The 23,957-nt window shown below is 49.1% G+C and overlaps 1 protein-coding gene across 14 annotated transcripts in view; it reads left to right on the top strand.

The window, feature by feature from the left end:
- DYSF (dysferlin) overlaps positions 1 to 23,957 on the top strand; it is a 104,441-nt gene that overhangs the window by 67,555 nt on the left and 12,929 nt on the right. For 12 of the 14 annotated variants that reach the window (XM_056345245.1, XM_056345236.1, XM_056345172.1 and 9 more), the window contains 9 exons: positions 152 to 280; positions 1,713 to 1,868; positions 3,561 to 3,652; positions 5,904 to 6,074; positions 6,646 to 6,788; positions 9,293 to 9,432; positions 11,285 to 11,373; positions 11,643 to 11,738; positions 15,310 to 15,451. In XM_056345245.1, the coding sequence (XP_056201220.1) occupies positions 152 to 280; positions 1,713 to 1,868; positions 3,561 to 3,652; positions 5,904 to 6,074; positions 6,646 to 6,788; positions 9,293 to 9,432; positions 11,285 to 11,373; positions 11,643 to 11,738; positions 15,310 to 15,451 (1,158 nt within the window). Of the gene's footprint in view, positions 1 to 151; positions 281 to 1,712; positions 1,869 to 3,560; positions 3,653 to 5,903; positions 6,079 to 6,645; positions 6,789 to 9,292; positions 9,433 to 11,284; positions 11,374 to 11,642; positions 11,739 to 15,309; positions 15,452 to 23,957 lie in introns of those variants that run through there. The other 2 variants (XM_056345139.1, XM_056345208.1) reach the window with 2 other exon arrangements.

The following is a 23,957-nucleotide window of genomic DNA, read 5'->3' as shown; positions in this document are numbered from 1 at the left end:
GACAGGTCCCAAGACTCTGTTCCTGTGGGTGGAATCTCCCTGGGACCAAGGAGCTTGGGTCAAGTCTTGTCCAAGATCAGTGGGGACACGCTGCTGGACCCCCTCTGCCCAGGAGCAGTCCCTGCCCTTGACCCTGTCTCTCCCTCCCCAGGTCTACGAGACGGAGCTGGAGAAGGTGGACGACTTTGAGCATCTCTCTGACTTCTGCCACACCTTCAAGCTGTATCGTGGCCGGTCGCAGGACTCAAATGATGACCCCTCAGTTGTGGGGGAGTTCAAGGTGTGATAGTCTCTCTACCTATGCCTGATCATGCAGGCCCCTGGGTGGAAGGTCTGGCTGCTAGAGTGGGATGATGTCAACTGAACTGGTTTTGGGTAGGACTTCAGTGAGAAATGGGCCATACAAGTAGACTACTGGGTCCAGTCTGAACAACCTGCCTGTGCAGGTCTGGCTGCTGTGTTCCCAACAGCGAGTGCCTTGCATGCTTCAAACCCAGTCCAGGCTGTGCCATAATCCTGGAGCAAAAACCCGTCTGAAACCGATGCTGGGTGTAAGCGATGGAGCATCTTCTTCCTCTGGGGTGGTGGTGGGAGCGTGTGTGAGGACTGATGGTCTTGCCACGCTGGTGCTGCGAACTCTGCCTTTGGAGATGTATGCCTGGTGCAGAGGAGCGATGCATCCTTTGCTCTTTTTAACCTTTAGTCTATTTGCAAGAGAAGATGCGGATTAATTTTTTCTAGCTTTTCTTTTTTTTTGTTTTAATATTCCTGCTCTTACTCAGCACTCTCCTGACCCTAACAATATCCAGAGACTGATTCTTGACACTTCACTGGGAGGAAATCAACTCTGATGAATAAAACACTTGTAAATTTTTGCATTTTCTCTCTCCTCCTCCCATCCCTCTCTCAGGAACTAGCTGCTTTGTTCAGGAACCCTTAAAAATGTCCCTGCAGAAAAAGTCTCAGCCTAAACCTTTGCTGGGGGGCAGTTTGCATTGGCAGCAAGACCCCTTCACACCTCTTTAATAGCTTGAAGGCTCAAACAACAGTGAAGTAGAAGAGGTGAAGGATGAACAGGCTGAGGGGGCTCTGTGTTAGAGGTCTTACAGCAGGGGTCCTCAAACTATGGCCCGTGGGCCGGATACGGCCCCCAGGGTCCTCAATCCACCCCCCGGTATTTACAGAACCCCCCCACCTCCCCCCCTGCCGGGGGCTGGGGGGGGGGGAACCAAGCAGCCGCAGATGACTGCCTGCCACTGCATCCGCGCGCCGGCCCCCTGTTTAAAAAGTTTGAGGACCCCTGTCTTACAGAGTTTGCATTGATGCTCAAGCAAGTGATGAAGGATACAGGTAGCTTGCCACCCTGCTCCCAGCTGCCTGGATCATGAAAAGCCTGGCAGGACATGGTCTGGTCTGGCAGAAAAAAAGAGGGTCAGGATCTGGGCTTGGTACCTGGCATTACAGTAGTTGTAGTTGCCCCATCCCTGGAAACGTTCAAGGCCGTTGGACGGAGCCTTAAGCAAACCTGGTCTAGGGAAGATGTCCCTGCTTATGGCAGAGATTGGACTAGATGACCCTTAAAGGTCCCTTCCAACCCAAACTGTTCTGTGATTCCACACAAGCATTCAGACTGTTGTTGCAAGCCTGCTCACCTGAGACCCACCTGCACATGTGGGTACGCAAGCACAGCTGAACACCTCTGTCTTCTACAGGGTTCGTTCAAAATTTACCCTCTCCCGGATGACCCGCGAGTCCCAGTGCCGCCTCGGCAGTTCCATCAGCTGCCAGCCAGAGGACCCCAGGAGTGTCTCGTCAGGGTCTACATCATCAGGGCGTTCGACCTCCAACCCAAGGACACCAATGGAAAGGTACCCTGCTGGGGAGAGCTCTGGTGGACCTCCGTGCTGGCTCACGGGGTGGGCTTATCCAGCACAGCAGCCCAAATTGATCAAAATCTGCATATATGGCTTAAAATTTAGAAACAATCAGGACAGCAAAAAGGAGAAAATCCACCCTTTCTTTCTGCCTCCATTGCAACATCTGGGAATCCCAGGAGCCAACTTCCTCCATTCTGAGGGATTTTTCAGTAAGGCTAGTTAAAATAGCTAAATGCATTTGATTTTTTTTTTAATTTGTTTTTTATTTTGGTGCCAAAGGAAACAAAATTGTGTCTTTCACATGATTGCTTTTTGCAAAGCTTTGCTAGTGCAAGAAAAAATTAGTGCAAAAAGAAAATTGTGTTTGTTCAAAAAAGAAAAATGTTCAATTTGTTTCAATTTGCAAAAAAACTCATGGAAAAATCCTTCTTAACTCTTTCTGTTCCACTGGAAAGTAGGGAAAAAGTAAAAAAAAAAAAAAAAAAGGAATTATTTTGAGATGAACATAACAAAACTGCTTTTTAATCTGCCCAGTTTTTGAAAATGGACTTGGAATGCAAGTTTTCAATTTCTTAGAAATCTCCCACAAGAGACTCCTAAGGATCAAAAAGGAGGAGAAGAAACAATGCTGGTTTTTAAACTGAAAATTGAAACCAATCCAGCTTTGACCCACAGCCTTTCCCCCTATGCTGTGATGCCTCCTGAAACTCATCCCAGCCCAGGGGACACGAAAGGAGAGGCCTGGACACCCACTGCATCCTCACATGCAGACCTTCCCCGAGCACTGCTTTTCCATCCTTCGCTTCTTAAAACAATCTGCAGGTCAAGGAAAAGTGATGAGAGACTTGGCCTGGGGGGTTTGAACATAACTAGCCAATGTATTTGCCTTTTTTATTTTATTTTTCTTAATGTGAGCTAAAATGGTGGGTCCCTCTAGACACTGGACTCCAGCCGGGTGACATCTTTTAGGTGAAGCTGGCTTTTTTTTTTCTGCTTTTTTTTTTATTTTATTCCCTTCCCCTGGTAAAAATGCTGACTTGAGTTAATTTAACCACTTTTCAAATTTATGCTGGTTTCCCAAAATAGTTTTACTTGTGAGAGAGAAGCTTAAAAACTTGCTAAAAATGTAAAAATATCTGATACAATTTTTAGATGCACAGTGAGTCTTTATGTTAAAGTATGCTTCCATGCTTTTTTTTTTTGTGAACCATATTTTTTGAAACAAAATCTTTCCCTTTGACATTTTAGTCCCCTGCATTTGCAAAGCTATTTTTGAGTAGACCTCAAACTTAAAAAACGATGACCTCAATGGAACCCCAAAATAGGTGACTCAGATGAGAACAGGAACATCCTGAGCCCAGTCCACCGAAGAAGCCATAAGTAGGCTTTTTTCATGCTCTTTTATTGCTTTTCCATCCCAGTGGCCTCAGAAGGGCTTGGACTCTTGTCCCGCACTGCTAACTGGTCCTTCAGTCATCCGCAAAGAGGGATTACAGGTAGCTTTTGCGGATGGTCACAGGTTTGTAGTTAATGGTCAGACTGTTCTATCCTTGCAAATAGTCATTAATCAAGGGCGGTGGAACATCCTGCTTGCTGGGACAAGTAGAGGCAGAGTTATTCCTTTGCCATCAGTGATGCTGTGCAATCACTCTTTCTCGCATTTATTTTTATGCCCATCTTTAGTGCGATCCCTATGTGAAGATTTCAGTGGGGAAGAAATCCATAAATGACCAAGAAAATTATCTTCCCTGTACGCTGGAGCCTGTCTTTGGAAAGTAAGTTTTGATTCAGTTTGGAGTCCATGTGATTTTTTATGTCATACTGAGGAAATAGTGCTGGGCCAGACAGAGCTTCCCATTCCAACCTACAGTCAAGACCAGGTTGGATGGCGGTTGGATCAACCTGATCGAGTTGAAGATGTCCCTGCTGATGGCAGGAGGGTTGGACTAGATGGCCCTTAAAGGTCCCTTCCAACCCAAACCGTGCTCTGATTCCCTTGGCATGCTCTCGGCTCATGTCCAACCTTGCTGAAGTGTGTTTGGCCTTGGCTTGACCACCGTCCTACCCACCATAGCTCATGTTCACCTTCTCCCTGAGACTTCTGAGCTGTGGAGCATGGGCTGGGGGGTCTGCTCTGTCATCAGTGGGTTGTTCAGGCTTGAGATTCCCCTGTGGAGGCATCTGCCTCATCCCACTGATGGGTGAGAGAGTCTGGGGAAACTGCTTGCCCCTCATTTAGGCACTTTGGTTAAATGTCTGAAGAGAAGACATGATGCGTGAAGATTGGTTTGATTAGGCTGTGGCATGGGATTCCTCAAAATCAGATGCTCTGAAAAAGAAATATCTATAAACATGATATGGACTGGTTGGTTGCCTCGCAGTAGGAGCACAAATGTGGTGAAAGGCAAAAGATAGTAATGTTGTTTTCAGAAAAGGGTATTTGTCAGAGCTGGAAAGCACTATAAGGACCAGGCAAAACGGAGGGAGGCAGTGGAAAACCTGGTGCTCGGTTGCCATGTGTTGACAGGACTTTGGTCTCCCAGAAAAGCTGAGATTAGATGTACGGGGCTATGCTTCAGCACAAACAGGGGTCACACCCTACTCCACAGGATGTCCAGTTGGTTTTCTTAGGTGGCTTTCAGCAGCCCAGGCTGCAATGCTGTGATACCTTCCCAACAAAGCAAGAAAGAGAGGGAAGTACACCATCTACAAGGGTAGAGGAAAAGGGAGAGGGATGGCGAGGGTGATGCTGGTGAGACCTTGGAGGACAGTGTGCATTAGACAAGCCTTTTACTCCTCTCCTTCCAACTGGAGATGGTGGCTCTGCCTTTCCTACGGTGAATGCAAAGTGGTTGCTCCCCATCTAGCATGAGGAAGCCCTGGTCTCCCGTGGGCCAGGACCTGCTGCCCCGTCACAGAGCCCACAGCCAGACCCGGGTGAGCTCGGCTAGGCTGAGCAACTCCTCCTTTGCCAAGCCTGGCTCCCAGCCAGAGCCCGTCTAGACAGCGTGCTGCACCTCCCACCCGGTCTTTAAAGCAAGATGTAAAACCGAGGCCCTGGCTGCTGTCGGCTATTAAACCTCCCTTTTCACGAGCTGTTCCCTGGGCGGCTGGCTGCCGTCCAGCTTGAGCTAATTACTTTCTGCTGACCCCAGTTCCTCCTGCACTCTTAATTGGTGGCATAATCACTTACTTCCCCTCCTTAAAAGCTGCTGCAGGGTGGGAATGGGCATCGTGTTTCTCCCCGGCATTGCCTGCCTTTCAGCGGCAGGTGGAGGTGTTCCTGGGAGTGCTGGGTCAGACCTTCACCATCCTGTGCACCCAACTGTGCCACCTTCCATGTCGCTGCCATCCACGAGCACCAGCTTGGAATGGGGTGTTGTTCTGGCAGAGTCTTGGTGCTTTGTCTCTTGCTGTCCTTTATATGAGGAGGGAGAAGAAGGTTTGCTCTTGCTGTATTTTATGTCAGGATGTGGACTGTGGTGTAATGGTGGCAGAGGAGACGGCACAAAAGAAAGGTGCTTAGGACCAGGGGGAGAGGACAAGGAGGCTTTGAGGGTCAGTCTCTGATGACAAGCTTGGCCCGGGCAGGCTTGACTCCTGTTGTGGACATTTGCTCTTTGCACTCAAAAAGCAGATGGTTTTCGAAAGCTGTCATTTCTGCCCCTTTCAAAATCCATGGCAATGATGATTCCTGACTCTCGCCTGCTGCTCTTTTTCCTTGGATATTGCAGTGACCACCATCCAATTAGCAGATGGAGAAACTAAGCAGGGGCAAAGTTTGCTCAAGGATAATTCAACCAGGCAAAAATAACCCCAAAGCACGCTTGCTTAGTTGCGTACCTGCAAGCTAAGCCAGTACAACACAGTACTGACAGTACTGGACCAATGTGACAAAGATGCGTGGTGGGTGTACTGTCCTTCCTGGCACTGGTGGGTTGGGATGTGGTGTGGGTCTGTGTCCTGTGGGGCTCTCAACAGCACAAACCTCCATCTCATGGGCATATCACGGCTCCCGCTGTGCAGGATGTTCGAGCTGAGCTGCACTCTGCCCCTGGAGAAGGACTTGAAGATCACACTCTATGACTACGACCTCTTGTCAAAGGATGAGAAGATTGGGGAGACCATCATAGACCTGGAGAACCGGTTCCTGTCAAAATATGGGGCGCGCTGTGGCCTCCCCCAAACCTACTGCATGTAGGTACTGCTGTGGGCTTGGGTGGTGGGTCTCTGTAGCTGCTGGGGCTGTGCGGTGCCAAGCTGGGCATGGGGACCAGGGCGATGTCTCAGCCCAGGGGTCTGCTGTCCCCGGGCTGTCCCAGGGGCACCTGGGTGATGCTGTACTTCACCGCATAGGTGTGTCTTGAGACAGATTCACACCAGAAAAGCCCCACAGTTGAGGAGCTTCCCTGAGTCTTGGCTCTCCTCCAGGACCATGAAATGCCTCAAATAACATAAGTGTCCTTGGGGAGATCCTGTTACGTCCCTGATGCCTCCTGGGCACACCATGGTGAGGACACCTGCCATGGGCACGGCCAGCTAAGAGGTGACATGGTGGGTCTAGGGGGGCTATCAGGGCACCCCAGCCCTGAAGACTGGGGCTGGGTGGGCTGTGGGACTCACAGCCCCGTTCACCAGTGAACGCAGAGTGAGCTGTACCTTCCTCCAACCAGCCCTCTTTGGTGTAAGGCTGCTGCTGCCCTTTGTTGAGGCTGAAAGATGCTTCATCACATGTTGAGCTGCTGTTTTTCCTCCTGTTTGGTTTCAGCTCTGGACCCAACCAGTGGCGAGACCAACTCCGTCCTTCCCAGCTGCTTCACCTCTTCTCCCTGCAGCACAACTACAAGGCTCCCACCTACAAGTCTGACCGGGTCATCTTCAGGGAGCAAGAGTACATCCTCTCTGAACTGGGTAAGGTAACAGGGCTGCTTTGGGATAAAACTTTTCTTTCTCCAGAGCAAGGGATGGAGCTGGAGGTTGTGAATGTATCATGGTGGGGGTTATCATGGAGACCATGACCAGGTGATGGGCATGTTCTCCTCACCTTGCTGTCCAGGTTGGCTCTGCACCTTTCCCAAGCTTAGCTCTGCCCCAAAGGCTGCAGGTTGCATTTGGACCTGCACCAAACCCTGGGTTCAAACCTAGACAGGCAATCCAGCCAGGTTAACTTTGGCAAACCAAATACATGCAGTCTGGGAGCTGCAAAGTCCATTGCAGCCAGAGAGGCTCCAGCCTGATCTCCCAGCTGCTGCTTGTGCTTGGAGGAGCAGTTGTGCTGTTTGCATCTCTGCTTTTTGGGGTTGGTGTCACTAGAGGGAGACAATATCATACACACCGTGACAATATCATACACACCGTGCCCAGCGTATCACACCATGACTCATGCCTTGAGGGGCAAGGTGTGTTCTAGGTGGGAGTGCAAAATCAGCCTCTGCCAGCAAGGAGAAAATATCACCAAGTGTTGGGGAGGCATCTTCTTGTTTGCACAAAACCCACCAACACTGACACCTGCAATATCCTGGGCATCAACTCATGCCCATCTGACCAGCATCCTTGGGGGCAGGAGTTCGCCTTTTAGAGACGACTCTGCTTCAAACCGTGGAAGGGGTGTTTTGGCCTAGGGAGGAGGTGAAGCCCCTCCGTACATGGCCCAAGGGCTGCAGTCTGACTTTATTAAGGCCACTACAGTATTGCAGAGCTACCAAGGAGGACTTGGCCTGCAGAGGCATGAGACAAGGCACAACCTAGGACTGATCCCTCTCCCTGCTCTTGGGAACTGAGGCACAAATTCATGGTTTTCCCTGTGAGGAGGAGTAGGAGTGGGGAAGCAAGGGCTCCTTTGCAGCCTCTCGTTATACGAAAGGTTTTCAGCAAGGGCTGGAAAGGTGTTAAACCAAGCGGGGTCTTCCCCCCTCTCCCAGCCCCTGCCTTTCACCTTCCTCTGCTTTAATGGCAATCAGTTCAAAAAACAGAACAAAGTCTGATGCTTGACCTCAAGGAGATCTGGAAACCAGCTGTGTTCGCAGAGCAATGTCAGATCTGAACCTGGCGGTATAAAGTGAAGCTATTAAACACGAGAGCATGGGTTTTACAAGCACTGCACCCGGACCATTATTCCATAACCCCCACATTTGTTGTTTTCTGAGAGGGGCTTTTTCTTTTTCCTGTGCATAAACACACACACACACACACACACACGCACACATGCCAGGTTTCCACTGCTTGGGAAATAGCCCATATGTCTGAAGTTAACCACTTCAAGATATTGCCAAGAAAGGAGCTGGGATATATCACCTGAAAGTTGCAGAGCTGTAATAATATTTATGGAGCGCATTTAATTTCAAAGGTCCTCAAAGGTGCATGGCCTTGAAACGCTACGGCTGAAAGGCAACTGTCTTGGGGGTGATGTCCTCCACCAGCTCCAGCATGGCATGTGGGATGGGGAGGCAGGAGCAGGCTCAGCCGAGGCCAAGTTGGCCATCCTTTGTACCTGGATGGATGTAACAGGGATCCTGAATGCTGGGGCAGAGAAAGCAAAAAATGTGCATTATTGATATGTCTTATCTGGTTCGTTTGTGGAGGGTCTGGTGTGGAGCGAGTGAGGAGGTGGAGGTGGTTTCAGATCTGCTCATGGATGGCTTGGTGTTTGGTGTGGCTGTTGTGTCCTGGCCCGTTTTGATGAAAGACCACACATACCCCTGTGGGAGCAGTGAGGAGCAGAACAGGGACTAGGACCAGCCATGGGACTGTGCTGCTGGTGCCTGCGTGGCCATCCTTATCCTCTCATTTCTGTTTTTCACCCCGAACGCAACAGGGAAGAAACGGGACCCCATAGGGAGCTCACTCCCACTGCGCTCCCTTCTGCCCAGCTGAAGGTCCTGGGTAGTTCTAAATGATGGGACTGAATATCCATCACCAGTGCTTGCAAACAGCACCAGAGCAGATCCTTTCATCTTACTGCCCTGAAGAGCTTTGCTCACACATTAGATAAACCTCTGCTGGGGTTGGGAATGGCAACATGGCAGCATCATGGGCTGGAGGGCAGCCTGCAGCCCCAACTGCTGTGGTTTTAGGAAGCTTGAACCCTTGGGCATGTTCAAAAACTGGACTCTCCTTCCCATGTCCTTCAACTTGGTCCTTGCAATGTTTCACCTGCTGTGATTGATGGGGGGGGATTTGCACAAGGGTCCCCGCAGGTCCCTGTCCTGTTGCATGGTGATTTGCCTGCACATCCCACTGGGAGTGGGTTGCCCTGTGCCCAGGAGGGTTTGTGATGACAGTGGATTTGCAAATGGAGGCTGTGCTCCTCTGCTCACTCCTGGCTGCCGTGAGACTGGTGGGCTCGTGCTTGCTCCTGTGGAGCGGTCAGAATCCGGCCATGGCACGGTGTAACGCTGCTCTTTGCTCTGTGGCAGAAGATGGCAAACCCCTCAATCCACACCTGGGGCCGGCAGAGGAGCGTCTTGCCCTGTGTGCCCTGCGGAGGCAGGGTCTGGTGCCGGAGCATGTGGAGACGAGACCTCTTTACAGCCCTCTCCAGCCCGAAATCGAGCAGGTGGGTGGTGTGACATGTCTAGGACAAGACCAAGAACATCATCTCCTTTTGATCCGATGCTAACCAGGTGGCTGTCTCACTGCAGAGCTGTGCTGGGGATACCTGCCCCAGGAGATGGGCTTTTCCCAGGGAGGGGAGTCAGCTGTCAAACACAGACTGGAGCTCAGCTCCGTCACTGACTTGCTCAGGGTGCTTGGGGAGGTTGATTCCAGCCTCCTGTGTTCATTTGCATCAGCATTTGCTCACAGCTTTTTTTTTTTTTAATTTTTTAAATTTTATTTGTGGGAAAGCCATTTCTGATCGGAAAGTCTTAATTCTTCTGTAACGGTAATGACACTGCAGGCTCCTTTGGCAACACAGCGACGTGATTTCTGCAGCATGAACCTGCCCTCAGAAGCGTAAAGCGTTAGTGCTGCTGCAGACTGGATATTTTTAAGCCAAATGAAAACTAAACAGGCTTCCATCCAAAACCAATCAAAAGCCAGGTATCCCTGCTTAGCCTAACCCCTTTCCTTCAATTAACAAAATATGTGTACTTTATGCTTTTGGATCAAGAAATGCTGCTTCCTGCAGGACAGAATGATTAATTATCATCTGTCATACACATTCCAGTTGCGTTGCAAAGGCAGTTTCAGGAGACTGGCTCTGCAGCTGGTGTGAGCGTGCGCAGCCGCTGGCCCGTGCCACCGCAGCTGTTTCCCTGCTGTGGCTCATTTTTAAGCCGACCTCCTGTCCGGGGATGGGACAGGAGGGCTGTCGGCAGAAGTAAATGCACTGGCAGCTACTCTGAGCATCTTTCCATGTTAATTCACCCGATGGAAACAACGATTAGAGGGAGGAGGTGGCTGCTATCAGTTGACAAGTGGGTCTGTGCTGTTCTTAGAGGTACAGGTGTCATGGTCTTGTTGAACCAGCCATGGGGACTAGGAAGGGTGCTTCCTGCGTGACATGGGGTTGCATACAGGCAGAGCAACTAGGACCTGCCCTGCATCGCTGCTTCTGACCAAGAGAATCCCCGGAGGTGATGCTGGGTCTAGGGGATTAACCTGTGTGCCTCAGTACATGCTACATTCCGAAAAGCATGGCTCTGACCTGCTGCAGAGCCACCAAGCAGGCTGGCTCTGTCAGGCTGTTTGTAGTGAGCTAAAAGCCAGGTTGGGCTTTTAAAGTTTTCTGCTGAAATGGAAGATTTTCTTGCCAAAAAGTGAGCAAACCACAAACCCCTCTGTGATGGGCTGATTGTCAAAGGATGGTGCTTTTTTTTTTTTTCTTTTTTTTCTCCTTCAACCCTTGAGACTGCACACTAAAATATTTTATTGGCACCCATTGGTGTTTTACAGTAAAAGACCACCTAAAAACAACCCCTCTGAGATTTCAGCTGCATTTCTGCTGCTTTCTCCCTGGCAGGATTTTGTGAAAGTGGAATTAGATTCTCCTTTCCTCATCCCATCCTCCACTCCCATGGTCAGAAACCCATCAACCAGCTGTCCAGCTGGTGGCAACTGGTGACACCATGGAAAATGAGTGAGCTACTTGCTTCTCCAACATCTCCTATGGACCTAGTCTTTAGTCTGTCCCTATGTAAAGATAGTCAGCTGTGGAGAGTAAAGACAGAGTGCATCTTCAGTTTATCCAGCTTATATGTCGCAAGCCATTAGCATACCTAGCTATCACTAAGATAATTTAAATATAATACTTAATGACAATTTTCCAATAAGAAAATCTTAGTTTTCAACTGAGGAATGCCGGAGCACTTGATATTTTCTCTCTCCACTGCTAGGTCTTACTGAGGAGGTGAAGGTGACCCGGTTAGGAGGCTCACCAGGCTTCATGTGTCTTTCTTTTCCTCCAGGGAAAGCTACAGATGTGGGTGGATCTGTTTCCGAAATCTCTGGGTCAGCCTGGACCCCCTTTCAACATCACGCCACGCAAAGCCAAGAGGTAACTTTTTTTTAAGTTCTTACTCGATGTGGTGCTGGTTCCAGCACCTTCTGTTTGTGAGGGGAGAGGAGGGGGCTTGGAGATGTCCGATGGGAAGACATTTGCCTGCCCAGCTGGGAAATGTCTGTGTGGGCTCATCTTCAGAGAATGATGACTCGCGTCTTAGCTCCTTCAGCTGAATATGTGAGTGGCACGACCAGGCTGCCTAGGCAGGCTCTGCAACAAGATTTTCGCCCTCTCATGTTGTTTTTGTTCTCGGGGCTGTCCAGGTTCTACTTGCGCTGCATCATTTGGAACACCAAGGACGTCATCCTTGACGACCTCAGCATCACTGGGGAGAAGATGAGTGACATCTACGTCAAAGGGTAAGCCACCCAGCTTCTGTGTCCTCCGGGTACCGTAGCCTGAAGGTGCAAGAGCAGCAGTGAAGGAGTTAACACAGCCCTTGCATCAACACTGCTGTGGTAGACATAAACCCTGCTGGGATGAGGGGGCTGTTCACACCTCTCCATCCATGGATCCAGCTTCTTGGCAGACATGTCTCTGCCAGGCTCAGAACTGCTTCATGATGTCAAGTTTTCCTTTGCATCCCTTGGATGCTTACATGACAGTATTTACATGTAGAGAGGTAGGATGCGGGGAAACAGCGTAGCCATTGGAGAGAGGGGCACGTAGCCTGCATTTCCACTGTCGGCTCCTTCCCAGCTCCTCTCCTGGGACAGCCATGGGCTTGTTCCATATACATAGGTTGGCTTGTTTGCATAGCTGCTTTTTTTGGAATTCCCTTTTTTCCTTGAAACACACAAAAATGTGGCAACCAGCAGTAACTCTGGCACATTCCCTTCTCTGCCTGACTCCATTTATGTTTTGTCTTGTGTAAAATGGTGCAACCCCAGCCAAGGGACTTAGTTATTTTGTGCGTTCTTTGGATTTACGGACAGGAAGAGGTAGGATTTTGAAACAGACTGTAAATCCCTTTTTTGCAATCCCAATTTTCCTCCTGTAAATCCAGAATGTGCGCTGCTTACCTGGTATTCACATCAAGTGCATTGTTATCAGCTTCAGCTGAGCTGCTCTGTGCACTTCAGGGCTCTGAAGTAGTAGTGCTTGCAGGGTGTTACTGGGAAAGCAGGAACATCCACTGCTTCCTGATCTCCCTCTCCTGGCTTTTAGCATCCCCAATGACCAAGCAAATCTTGCCATGCTGTAAATGAATTCAAAATCTTGCTCAACTACCTCATCTTTCCCCACTGGCCCTGCCCCCAAATGGCTGCATCATTAGCATCCCTGCGTATGGCCTGAAAAATCCTAGTGGAGGGGGAAGGCAATGGTCCTTCTTGTGCTTAAGCATCTGCCCTACAGACCAGGGATCCAGTGGGCAAAGTGACCTTCACCACCATGGCTTTGGTGGGGACAATTCCTTCCATCTGCCGCTGCCTCCAGAGCAGGGGCTGGAGCATATTTCAGGGTGAACTCGGTGCATAAGGAGCTTTTACCTTTGGCTTTCCTTTGGAAGATCTCACAGCACTTCTTTGAGGAGACTAATTGCCAGTTTATTCTCTGTTTTACCTATTAGGCAAGACCAGGACTGGAATCTCAGTCTCTAGGACATTATCTTCTACATAATATGTAAATTTGCCTGAGGCACAACTCAGTTGCTGTTTATTTAATTTAATCAGTGGTTTATTGGTAGTCTTACAATAGCATGAAGAGGTCTTAGCCACGTTTAGGTGGTGCAAGGCTGAGTGCAGAGAAACCTGCCCTTCCTAAAGGCTCGGGCTGCAGGCAGACAAAAGAGTGGTAGTGTAGCGAAATCATATTCATTAAGAACTGAAGATGTTTTTTGGGCTTAACAGCTCTCTCTGTCAGTGTCATAGGTGGAGGATATTTTTGTATTGTTTTCATAGTGAAATTTCCAACAAAAAGTTTTCCTTCACCAAGAGGACGGACCAATACTGAACCAGGTCACATGGGAAGTGGGAGGTTTTCACTCATCACCTTGCAAGTTTTTCAAGGTATTTCATGGTAAAACCGGTACCACTTTGAGCCAATTGGACTAGAAGTTTTCAGAGTCGTCTTCCAACCAACCATCCCTGCTAAGATTTATGTGATATTATGTGGCATCTTTAAAACTCATCTGCATCCCCTTTTGGGTTCCTAAATCAAAGGATGGCCTGGGTCCTCCAAAATCTTGCACCCATGCTTAACAGAGAGGGAGGTGTGCGAGTTATAAGAACAAAGTTGCCTCTTAAATCTAAGAACCTAACGCTGGATGTGGATATTGCAAATAGCTTAAGCCACGTGGATTTAAAAAATACTGGATGAACTAATGGGCTAAAAATCCATCCAGTCCTGTTAAGTACAAAACCATTATCCAAAGTTCAGGGAATCTGTGACTTGCAAGTTACTGGAGGCTGGAGAGGTGTGTTGGGAGGGTATCAGGGTGTGCTTGCCCCAGTCCTGTACTCTTACCTGGACATCTGCTGTTGGCCCTGGTCAGGGGTGGGATACTGGGCAAGATGGGCCTTTGGATGGTCACCACGGCCACTCCTACATTATGTTTTTAATTCTGGGGCACCATGACTTGAATGCTTTTGATTTCTGGCATCTCTTTCCTGCAGTGGGGAGGGTGCAGCAAATTCTGCAAGGAAAAAAACCCACCTGTGCATCCAAATCAAACCATTTATTTGTCCTTTTGTTTGCCTGCAAGGAGAGGGCGCTCACACTGCATCCTCTGAGGGTCCCTGCCAAGCTCTGAAAGATGTGGATAAACACACAGGCTTGCCATTTGCATCCTATCGCATCAAATCAAATAATCCAGCCACAATTTAAGCATTAGTGTAACCTCATCACACAATTCCCACTGCCACCAAGCCCTCATTTCTGTGTAGCACATGTGTGTGTGATGTGTACTGTAGGATGAACTTGAGTAGAGTTCCCTTCCCTGTTTCCCACAACACATTTGGGGTGGGTCATGCACTCCTCTCGAGCACTTGAGAAGAGGGAATCATTTGTATAGCTGGGCAAAAAACCTCTTATTTTAATTTAAGTGGAAAACAATCGAACGAGGTAATCGTTTTCATTAGAGATTCTCTCTGAATCTTCTGGCTTTCCCCCAGCAGGGCTCTAAATACACAAATGGATGTATTTTGTTGCTTTGTTTTGTTTCGTTGATTGCTGAAGACTGAAGAATCTTGGACAGGGAAAGAGGGCAGAATGAAAACCTGATAGTTGCAAAACTCACAGCTGGAAAAAAGTAGTTCTTATGGAAAGTTTTCGGTTTGCCCCTGGCCTGGTTGCAGAGTGACCACAGCCAGCTTGCTCAGACCCAGAGGGGAATGGTGCTGCATGGAGCTGTCTCTAACGGGAGTGGCTGGGGACCACCCTGGCCACAGCAGGGTCTGGCACTCTGGGGAAGAACCTCTTGGCCATTTAGGACTTTCAAGTAATAATCTTTGAGAAATTGACAGAGAATAGAGGGGAAAAAATGGCCCTGTGGCCCTTTAGCATGGCTGCCTCATCAGCAGGATGGGCTTTAGGGGCTGACTACAGGGTCAGTTTGTTGGGGTGGCTGCAAGGGGGAAAGGAGCTCTCACCAAGGCAGGTTAGAGGGTGATGTGTGCTGGTGGATGGGTAAGCGACAACGCCGAGCCAGAGCTGAAGGCAGCACTGAGTCTTTAAAACACCCATAAAACTCAGGTGAGGGAGGAGAAGGGCTTCTCAGGCTGCTACCACCAGCATTGGTTCATCTCCCAACACTGCAGGCACTGTTGCATTCCCTCTCAAGTCCCCTACGGGCTCCAGGTTGCCCCTACAGACAGCAGCCACAGGGATGAGAGACATTTTATTGCCTGCTCATGGCCTCTGTGATGCTGAGGGAGCTTCAAAACCTTGGTGTGTTTCTAGTTTTTCATGCAATGTGTTTGCGTTTTGCAGCTGGCTGGTTGGCCACGAGGAGAATAAGCAGAAGACAGATGTGCACTACAGGTCTATGGGAGGAGAGGGCAACTTCAACTGGAGATTCGTCTTCCCCTTTGACTATCTCCCTGCTGAGCAAATGTGTTACATCTCAAAAAAGGTGAGTATCCCTGGACAGATGTCTCTACCTCTTCGTAGTAGCTCTGCGGTGAGATGTGCTGCACGATCTAAGACCTGCAACACTGCACACATGGAGCTATTCAAGGCTCAGCCTCACCACTGTGGCATTTGAAATGCAAAGTTGGGGGCAGGTGGGGAAACCGGTTTAAAAAAAAAATATCTACGTTTTGAATACCTCTGTGGGGTCAGAATTAGAGGTGGCTTTGTGTAAAGAGTCTGGAGATCCTGACTCCCCAGGAAAGACTTCTCTGGGCTGGAAGCAGCTGAATATTGGTGTGGTGGTGTCTAAGTACTATCCAGGTGTCATGGGACTTCTGAGGTGCCTACTCAACAGCAGGGTTACTCCAAAGATGGAGATGCATTTCCATGGGGATGGTTAGGTGCACACCTCTGGTCTCCAGTGTGGCGTAATGGGCATCGTGCTGTACGCTAACTTCACAGAAGGGCTAAATAAAGGAAGAAGCTGCCTCCAAGCGCCTGAAGGGTTAAGCAGGAGGAACATGTAGAACATGGGTTGGGATGTGTCACTGGTGGAGAGATGGGAAGAAAAGCTTTGGTTTGGGATTCAGGGTGAACATGCCCTTGGTTTAATAAGAGAGCTGTGTACTCACTTGGGGAGGTAAAAGTGGATGTGGTTTTAGCCCCCTCATTCCCACATCTGTAGCTGGCTATTGCTTCTGGTGCTCCTTAAGTTAGTGCAGCACGATGATCAGATGGGCTGGGAGCTGCACAGAGGGAAGGAAATAGGGAAGGAGTTGGGGTGAATACGTGGAATAACACTGGTGCAAATTGGACTGGCTCTCCAGGAATGCCTTAGGGGAGGGAGATCTATTGGCTTGAATTTCCTGCTTATCACCTGGAGACTAAAAGGAGTATTGTTGGGTCTGTGCGGACAGCAGGGATGATCTTTGCTTTTGAGACTTGGTCCTGTTCCGTGACATCTCCCTGAAAGCTCAAACCCCTTCAGCCGCCCAACACCAAGCCTTCATCCCTGCTCCCTGCCTTGCCACCGTGAACTTGACTTGTTCATTGATATTGGGGGTGCCCAAAGACACCTAATTGTGGTGGGACCATCTGCATCCACAAAGCTCACCTGGGACACCCATCCCAGCTTGCTCTGTGGGGCCAGCAAGGTCCCAGTGTGGCCTGGGCTGGAACTGGTGTGGTGGTGGGGAAGATGCTGAGTGAATTCCCCATCCCTTGAGCCAGACGATCCCTGCGAGGAGGCCTAGCTTCAAAATGAATTGCTGGATAGTTAAACTGATTGACAGAATCATAGCTGTACCCATTTCACGCTTCATGTTAAACAAATCAAAAGTACAGTGTGTACTACATTCAATTATCCCCCTTTGAAAAAGCAAAGACCCCCCTATAAACCGTTTAAGAAAATACATCCCACTGTGCTGATATTGATTCTCCTCCGACCACATGTCTGCCAACACTGTATCAGAAAATAAACAGCTTGTAAAACCTCTCTGTAAAGGAAAAAATAATGAATGAAAAGCCATGCTTTGTGTTTGTGGGACACATTCCGCTCTGGCAATTTTTGATCTCGCCATGTGCTGTTTGAACTCCAGGTTCATTACTGCTGCTGTAAAAGCCCATGCACCGAACTTTAAATGCAGGCGATGGAAAGTGGAATTTAAATCAAAACGGTCAGATGGCAAATTCTGAGCTGCTAAAAGCCACCTGCGCCCAGCCTTGCTGGTGTTGGCCCGCGGAGAGAGCACTGCTGGGAGGAAAGCAGCTTTCAATTTGCTCTCCTTTGTTTGGTCCGCTCACCTCCTGGAAGACCAGAGCTCCCATTAGCGTTGCAGGATGGACTGCAGGAATGGGTCACCCCAACCCGGATTGCAAATATTCTCCCAAAAGAGCAAGGATGCCCCTGGGCAGGAGGGTCTCCGTGTTGTTTAGTCCTGGTGTGTGCATCTGGGGTGAGCTGGGAGCCTGCAAACCCAGGGAAAACCCAGGTGCCACGTGGTGGAGCTGAACTCCAAAGCCTTAGGATGGCCAGTGGTAGCCAGGAGTGTTTAATCCTTGCCACAGCATGGAAAGTTTTGGGAACTCCATCTCCAGAGCTTCAAAGTGCTGGGATTGCTTGGGGTTTCAAGGCTTCGGTCTTCCCATGGGGCACCTCAAGGGAAAGCAGGAGCCTGTAAATCCTGTGAGCAACAATTCAATTTACAGATTGGAATTGTAGGCTCTTATTCCTCCTTTTCTAAGCGTTTTAACCATTTCAGAATGTTTTTCCCATTTGTATCTTCACCTGCTGCAGTAATGTTATAAAGATTTTGCTTCTCCTTCTGAGAAAGGAATTTACCTTTTCCTTTTCTGAGTTTCCAAAAAATCCCCATGGAAGAAGAAGTTAATCTCTGGGACAGCTCTTCTGAAAATATGTAAATGCTTGTTTCTTTAATGTCCTCTCTCAGCATTTATTCAGAATTTCCTTCTTTTCTCTAGCAACCATGGACAAGTCAGGCCACGTTGCTTGCATGGCCGCAGCACGCTTGCAGCTCGCTGAGTCCTGCGAGGAGACGGTTTCTTACATTGCAAATCATGCTGTCATTTTGGTGAAGGGGTCAACACACAGTGCATGTGGGAGTGCTGTTATTTCACAAGGGGAGCTAGGGTTGAAAGGTAGATTCAGTGCCGCTGACACATTTGCATGAAATTGCATATTGAATTAAGTAGGCGAGGAAGAGGCAGGTCCAGGTCCCAGATGAGTGCAGTGCTCTGCTGCCAACCAACAGAGGGGAGCAGATGTCTGTGGGGTTTAAACTTCAGATCCCCAGGTCAAAGCCTGGCAGATCTTGAATCTTGGAGACAGTGTTATCAGATGGTCGTGGTACAACCAGAGTCTATGGAGAGCAATGCTGAGGTAGGCTGGCTGTGGATCACCTTTCACTGGGCACCCAGTCAGGGAGGCACTCCGCTCCCCCATCTCGCAGGCGCTGTGGAGGTGGAAAATGCGTGAAATTGATTTTGAAATGTTCAGCTTTAAGTGCCAGTTACAGCGGTAGCTGAATATAGCTGCCAAATCTGAATTCTAGATATCCTCTAGGGCAGAAAAAGCTTCACACGGAATGCCGGAGCAAAAGTCATCCACATAAATGAACATTCAGGGTAGAATTTCAAGAGCATCTCAATATGCAAGTTAAAAACTATTGGTGCTTGAGTGGACCTGGAAATAAACCACCAAGCTGGAGCTTCCAAGACTTGGCTGGGTTGTTCATATATCATCTGAAAAGCATTCCACAAAAGAAATTCCAGAAAATGAACATGAGTATGGGAGCATTGCTGGCAATGTCAAATCTGTGTCGTGCCATGTCACTGGCAGAAACCAGACCAAGGAACATAGCTCTTGTCTTCATACTTGTGCTGCTACTAGACTTCAGTGTTAGGTGTCAACAAGAAGACAAAGTATTCATGCCAGAACACAAAATGTTCCGTTTTCCAAAGACCAAGAGAGCCATTAAGAGGACCCATCCCACTACTGTAGAAGAAACTGCAAGCAGCTTTCTGGTTTATGCAGTAGAAAGGTCAGAGTGGTTGTGGTGAGGCTCGTTCTCAAGGAGCTCTTACATTCATTTCATTCCTTCCACTTTGTGCTCTCAACTGAAGGGGCCCATCCAAGTTTTAAGCAGATTAATTGCAACCTGCCTGGGTACAAAACCACACTGACTTCCAGCTGGAGGTCTTCGGACATCTGGCACCTGGCAGTGGTGGGTGCATGCTGCTCGCAGGGCTAGAAGTAGGTGATCCTATAGGAGAATCCAAGGAATAACCCTGTGGCTGTGATGCTTGCACATCTCTCCTTGGTGATGCTTGCACATATCTCCTTGAATAATTGAGACCCTGCTTCTGCAAGGCGCAGCTGAAGTCTCCAAGTTTGCTGGCTCCAGCATTGAATATAACAACAAAACTGACATTTGGAAGGTTTTTTTGTGTAACTGATGATCTGGTGGCATCCCAGAACTCATTCTAGAGATAGGTCTTCAGGAGTGATATGAGAAAGAGGGATGTTTGGGGTCTTAAACCCACTTAGAGAGAAAAGTGCAAAGGCAATCTGAGGGAAGAGCAGGGAAGAAGGGGCTGTAACTCACAGCTTGTTTTGCTCTATTGCTGAGTGGAGTTGAGAATAAATTCCTCCTTCCCTGGCACTGAGGCTTTCCCAGCTCCATCTGTTTTCATCGATTCTGGTTGCTTTGTCTGCAAATTCATTATACTATCCTGACATCTTCCTGGTACTGACAGTTCCGACCTGCCATGGGCCAGCCCCTCACCTGGGGCGGATCAGCCGGTGCATTCCTCCACGCTCAGCATATCCGCACCAGCTGGGAATGAGGAGTGGGTGCAGTGGTGGGGCATGCGGGGACATCCCCGCTGCAATGGATTTTCCCTGGGGGAGACTCATGCCATGCAGTGAGGCCGTGTAGCATGATGCTCTAAATCAGCTGAGAGCTCGTGGGCAGCCTGGGCTTGGTGTATTTGTCAGACAGGGCAAGAGTTGACCCTGGAGGTAAGCGTGTGGCCTCTCTGTTGTTGGATTTTTATTAAAAAAAAATAGCCAGAGGTGTGAGGTGTCTGCAGCTCGGTCCCTGTGTCTTCCCCTTGTTCTGTTATGGTCGCTGCTGAATCTCCAGGGTGTACATAGAAATCTCTGTGCTCCAGCTGGTTTTAGTTTGACATTTTGACTATCAAACACTGATTTTTGTTAAAAACAGTTAATAATTTATTAGATGGAAATGTTCATTCCTCTTTGGTGTCGGAAAACTAAAAAAAAAAAAAAAAAAGGCTATTGCCTTTTTAATTTTGGACTTTTTCCTCTCCCGTTTCCCGTCCTTTATTGTGTCCTTCCCTGTTTTTCTTGGTGACATCACAAAGCAAAGTAAAACACAAAATGTTCCTTTTCCTTCCACATTTGGCCAAAAAGCAGATTTTGAATGGGCTCCAAGTACGGGGTTTTTTTTCTGGAGGAAGGCAGAGCTAGACAAGGCAGTCATATATTATGTATTTTAATGGGACTGCAACAAGCAGATATGACACAACTGTCTTCTCTAATGGGGCAGGGACAGCAGTTGTGACCTGGGATGCACCGGCAGCCTCTGTGATATTCAGACAGGAGTTACTGTTGTGAATTTTGCTTTTTCAGTAGAGTCTGTAGCAATAGGACAAGGGGTGATGGTTTTAAACTAAAAGAGGGTAGATTCAGATTAGCTATTAGAAAGAAGGTGTTTACTGTGAGGGTGGCGAGGTGCTGGCACAGGCTGCCCAGAGCAGCTGTGGATGCCCCATCCCTGGCAGTGTCCCAGGCCAGGCTGGATGGGGCTTGGAGCAACCTGGGCTGGTGGGAGGTGTCCCTGCCCATGGCAGGGGGTGGGACTGGGTGGGCTTTAAGGTCCCTTCCAACCCAAACCGTGCTGTGATTCTGTGACTCCAGTGTATGTATGGGAGGGGATGACCAAAGTATGGCTGTGCTGAGAACTGAAGGTCCAACAGTGTTGTTCACAAAGTGGCCAGGACTGGGACCCCAAAGCTTGGAGTTCCCTAAATGGCAGTGGGATGGCCTCATGTCCCTGGAAAAGCCTGATAAACTCTGTCAGAAGGAAAGCATGGGAGGCTGAGAAAATAACATTGCAGTGAGTGATTCCAGGAACTGAATAAGAGTATGTGCCCCAAGGTAAATATTATGACTATTTCACACTTATGGTGTGGTGACGCCTGGAGTCTTCCTCCAGATACTGGCAAGGCTGTGCCCGAATGCACAGCACATGATGTACACTTGGAATTTTGCTCAGCTGCCATCCTGATCAGGAGAGGATGCAGAAAACCATGTGCCACGAGACCTGCAATGCAGTTGTCGGACTTGGCAACAGCAGGGAGATCAAAGAGGCGAGTCAGCCCAGTAGAAGTGCAATAAAGAGCACTCTCACCTGTCTGCTTCTTCTGAATACAAGTAATGTCCCCATGGGATGAGGTTCAGAGAAGCAGTTTCTCAACACCTTGATGGCTGGCCCAGCAGGACAGCTTGTCCTGGCTTCTGCAGAAGAGGCTTTTCTTGGCTGACCTCTGAGGGGGGGTCTCCCGCATGGCTGGGGGTCCCCAGGTGCTGCAGGGTGAAGGACCTGATGGTGTCTCACGTGCACATGCTGCAATGGGACAGGCTCGCTTGAGTGTGAACATGCTGGGGGCTCCCTGCCTCCCCCAAAAGTAGGGTTGCTCCTTACTTTGTATTCTGTAGCACATAAGCAACCCAGAAGAAATGCAGCCCTGTCAACACTTTCCTAGTGATATGAGCTTATTTTTTTCTCTCCCTCCCCTGCTGCATTATTCACGACCGTAAAATATTCACCAGCCTCCCCTCTCCCCCCCACCACTGCAAAACAAACCCCCAAACAATAATTCAAGCCCCCTTCCTTCCAATGTCTTGCAAAAGGCTAGGAAATAAATTTCTTGCCGTGGGTTTTTTTTTATAGTGAACTTTCGTAGCTAGATATAATCATGGAGGCAAATTTCACACTGCCTTGAAATGGACCCATAAACTTAGCTCAGCATCAAATTCCTCCTTCCCCAGCCTGCCTTTCCAGCTCTGCTCTGCCGTGTCCCTAGCTTCACAGGGCTCCGAGGAGGAAAGCTTCTCCACCAGCCAAACCACATTTACAGTGTTTTTCCACAAGAAAGGCCAAAGCTGTACGGATCGTGCTAGTGTTGTATCAGCTCCGCATTGCCACCCGGAAAGGGTCGAATCCTGCCTGAGTCATCCTTCATCAGGCAGGGAGTCCCCAATGAGCCAGGGCATCGCTCTCAGGAGTAGGAGTGGTGCTGGGGATGCAGGGGGATGCAGCGAGCATCCACTTGGCCAAGGTGTGGGTTTTGTTCTCTTTGAGTGCGGGCAAGTCCTTGGGCATTGTAGTGGGAAGGAGGAAAGGTGGAAACCCAGAGTCCTGCATGTTTTCCAGCAATTGCATGGTCAGTCCTGAGGGACACTCACCCAGTTGGGATTTGTTGTGTGGAAGATGACCATAAGGCACCACAGCACCCACTGGCTCTGACCTGGGTCCAAGACCCTCTCCTCCTGCCCTGGGACAGCTCAGCCAGCACCACTGATGGGGAAGGAGCCCACCAAGAGGGAGGGGGATTGCTGCAGAAGCTCAGAGACTGGGGCAGTAATTTGGGTCTCACAAAAGCCCACTCCTTTTCCCAGTTCCTCCACTTTCCTCATCAGGGCAGTCATGGGGTTGAGTCTTCCAGCAAGGCAGCACCTTTGCCAGAGAGCAGAGCTTCCATCACTGCACCTCCCTTTCAGAGGGGCTGATCCAGTGCTAGGTTTTGCTCGTGTTTGACTCCAGGTGGATGGGATGGTGCAAAGAGAAGGTCCAGCGTTTGCTTGGAGAGGTGCTTCAACCCAGGCAGCAGCGTAGCAATGCTATTGGAGCATGGGTGCACCTGAAGAATGCAGATAGGATGAAACTAGCCTCTGAGCCAGGGACTTCAGTTATCACTGGAGAGGAAGAGGCACCTCTAGGACATGTCTCATCCTCCCTCAAGCTGAGCATAGCTGGAGGTGCCTGAACTGCCCCAGCAAGGGGCAACGGGAAGAAGCCTGTGGTGTCTCGCGGTGGTGTGTACCGTGGGAAATAGGTCTTCCTCCACCTTGCAGACCCCAGATGAACCCTTCTGACCCATGGTGAGCTCATCTGGTCGCCGCCTTCTTTGGGCATGGGCACCTGGATCCTGGGGTCTCTCATCTGGATGGCTAACAACCCTTCTGCAGTGCAGGACCCAGCCAGTATATGGGAAGGGGAAGAATCACCATAAGCTCTTTCCCTTTTTAGCAGTTTTAATTTAAAATGACTTATTAGCTGGGAAAACATCCCCGCCACTGCCGTCTTGGATAAACATACATTTTAATACATTGCAATGAGCCGAGGGGGGGAGATGGAAGTTTCCGTTGACTTTATTTTATTTTTCTAGATTATAAAATATTTAAAATGCATAAATAAAATGCTCCATTGCAAGAATGCTGGCGTGTTTTTCCAAAGCAAGGCGAGGAATGGAGCTAAATTGAAATATAACCGTCCAGGGTGATCTCTTAAAGTGAAACCAGTTTCAATGGGATTTAAGTGCCCACAGTCTCCCTGCTTGAATATTTATGTTCTTATGGAGTGTGACACATTTCCCCCCCCCCCCCTTTTTTTTTTAATATTGCACGATATAATGAATCAGGTCTTGTAGCCACCGCAGTGAATTTATGGTGCTACGTATGTGTCATGAATAATGCTGAAGTTTCCTGGTTTTAATTAAATCTGTTCCGTTTATGATACTGCCATGTTGCAAGAGTGCGGCGGGAGGCATTGCCCACAGGACACACCTCTGAGCCTCTGTCAGTAGACACCGATCGTGACTCTGCCTCCTCTTTGCAAGTGTTGGCTGGAGCCAGAAATAACAAGAGCTCAGCTTTGTGTGCGTCTCTGTCTCTCTCCCTC

This window comes from Falco biarmicus, chromosome 1 (assembly GCF_023638135.1).
Source record: "Falco biarmicus isolate bFalBia1 chromosome 1, bFalBia1.pri, whole genome shotgun sequence".
NCBI lineage: Eukaryota > Metazoa > Chordata > Aves > Falconiformes > Falconidae > Falco > Falco biarmicus.
Note: the sequence above shows the minus strand (reverse complement) of the source record. Positions and strands in the feature narration are given on the sequence as shown.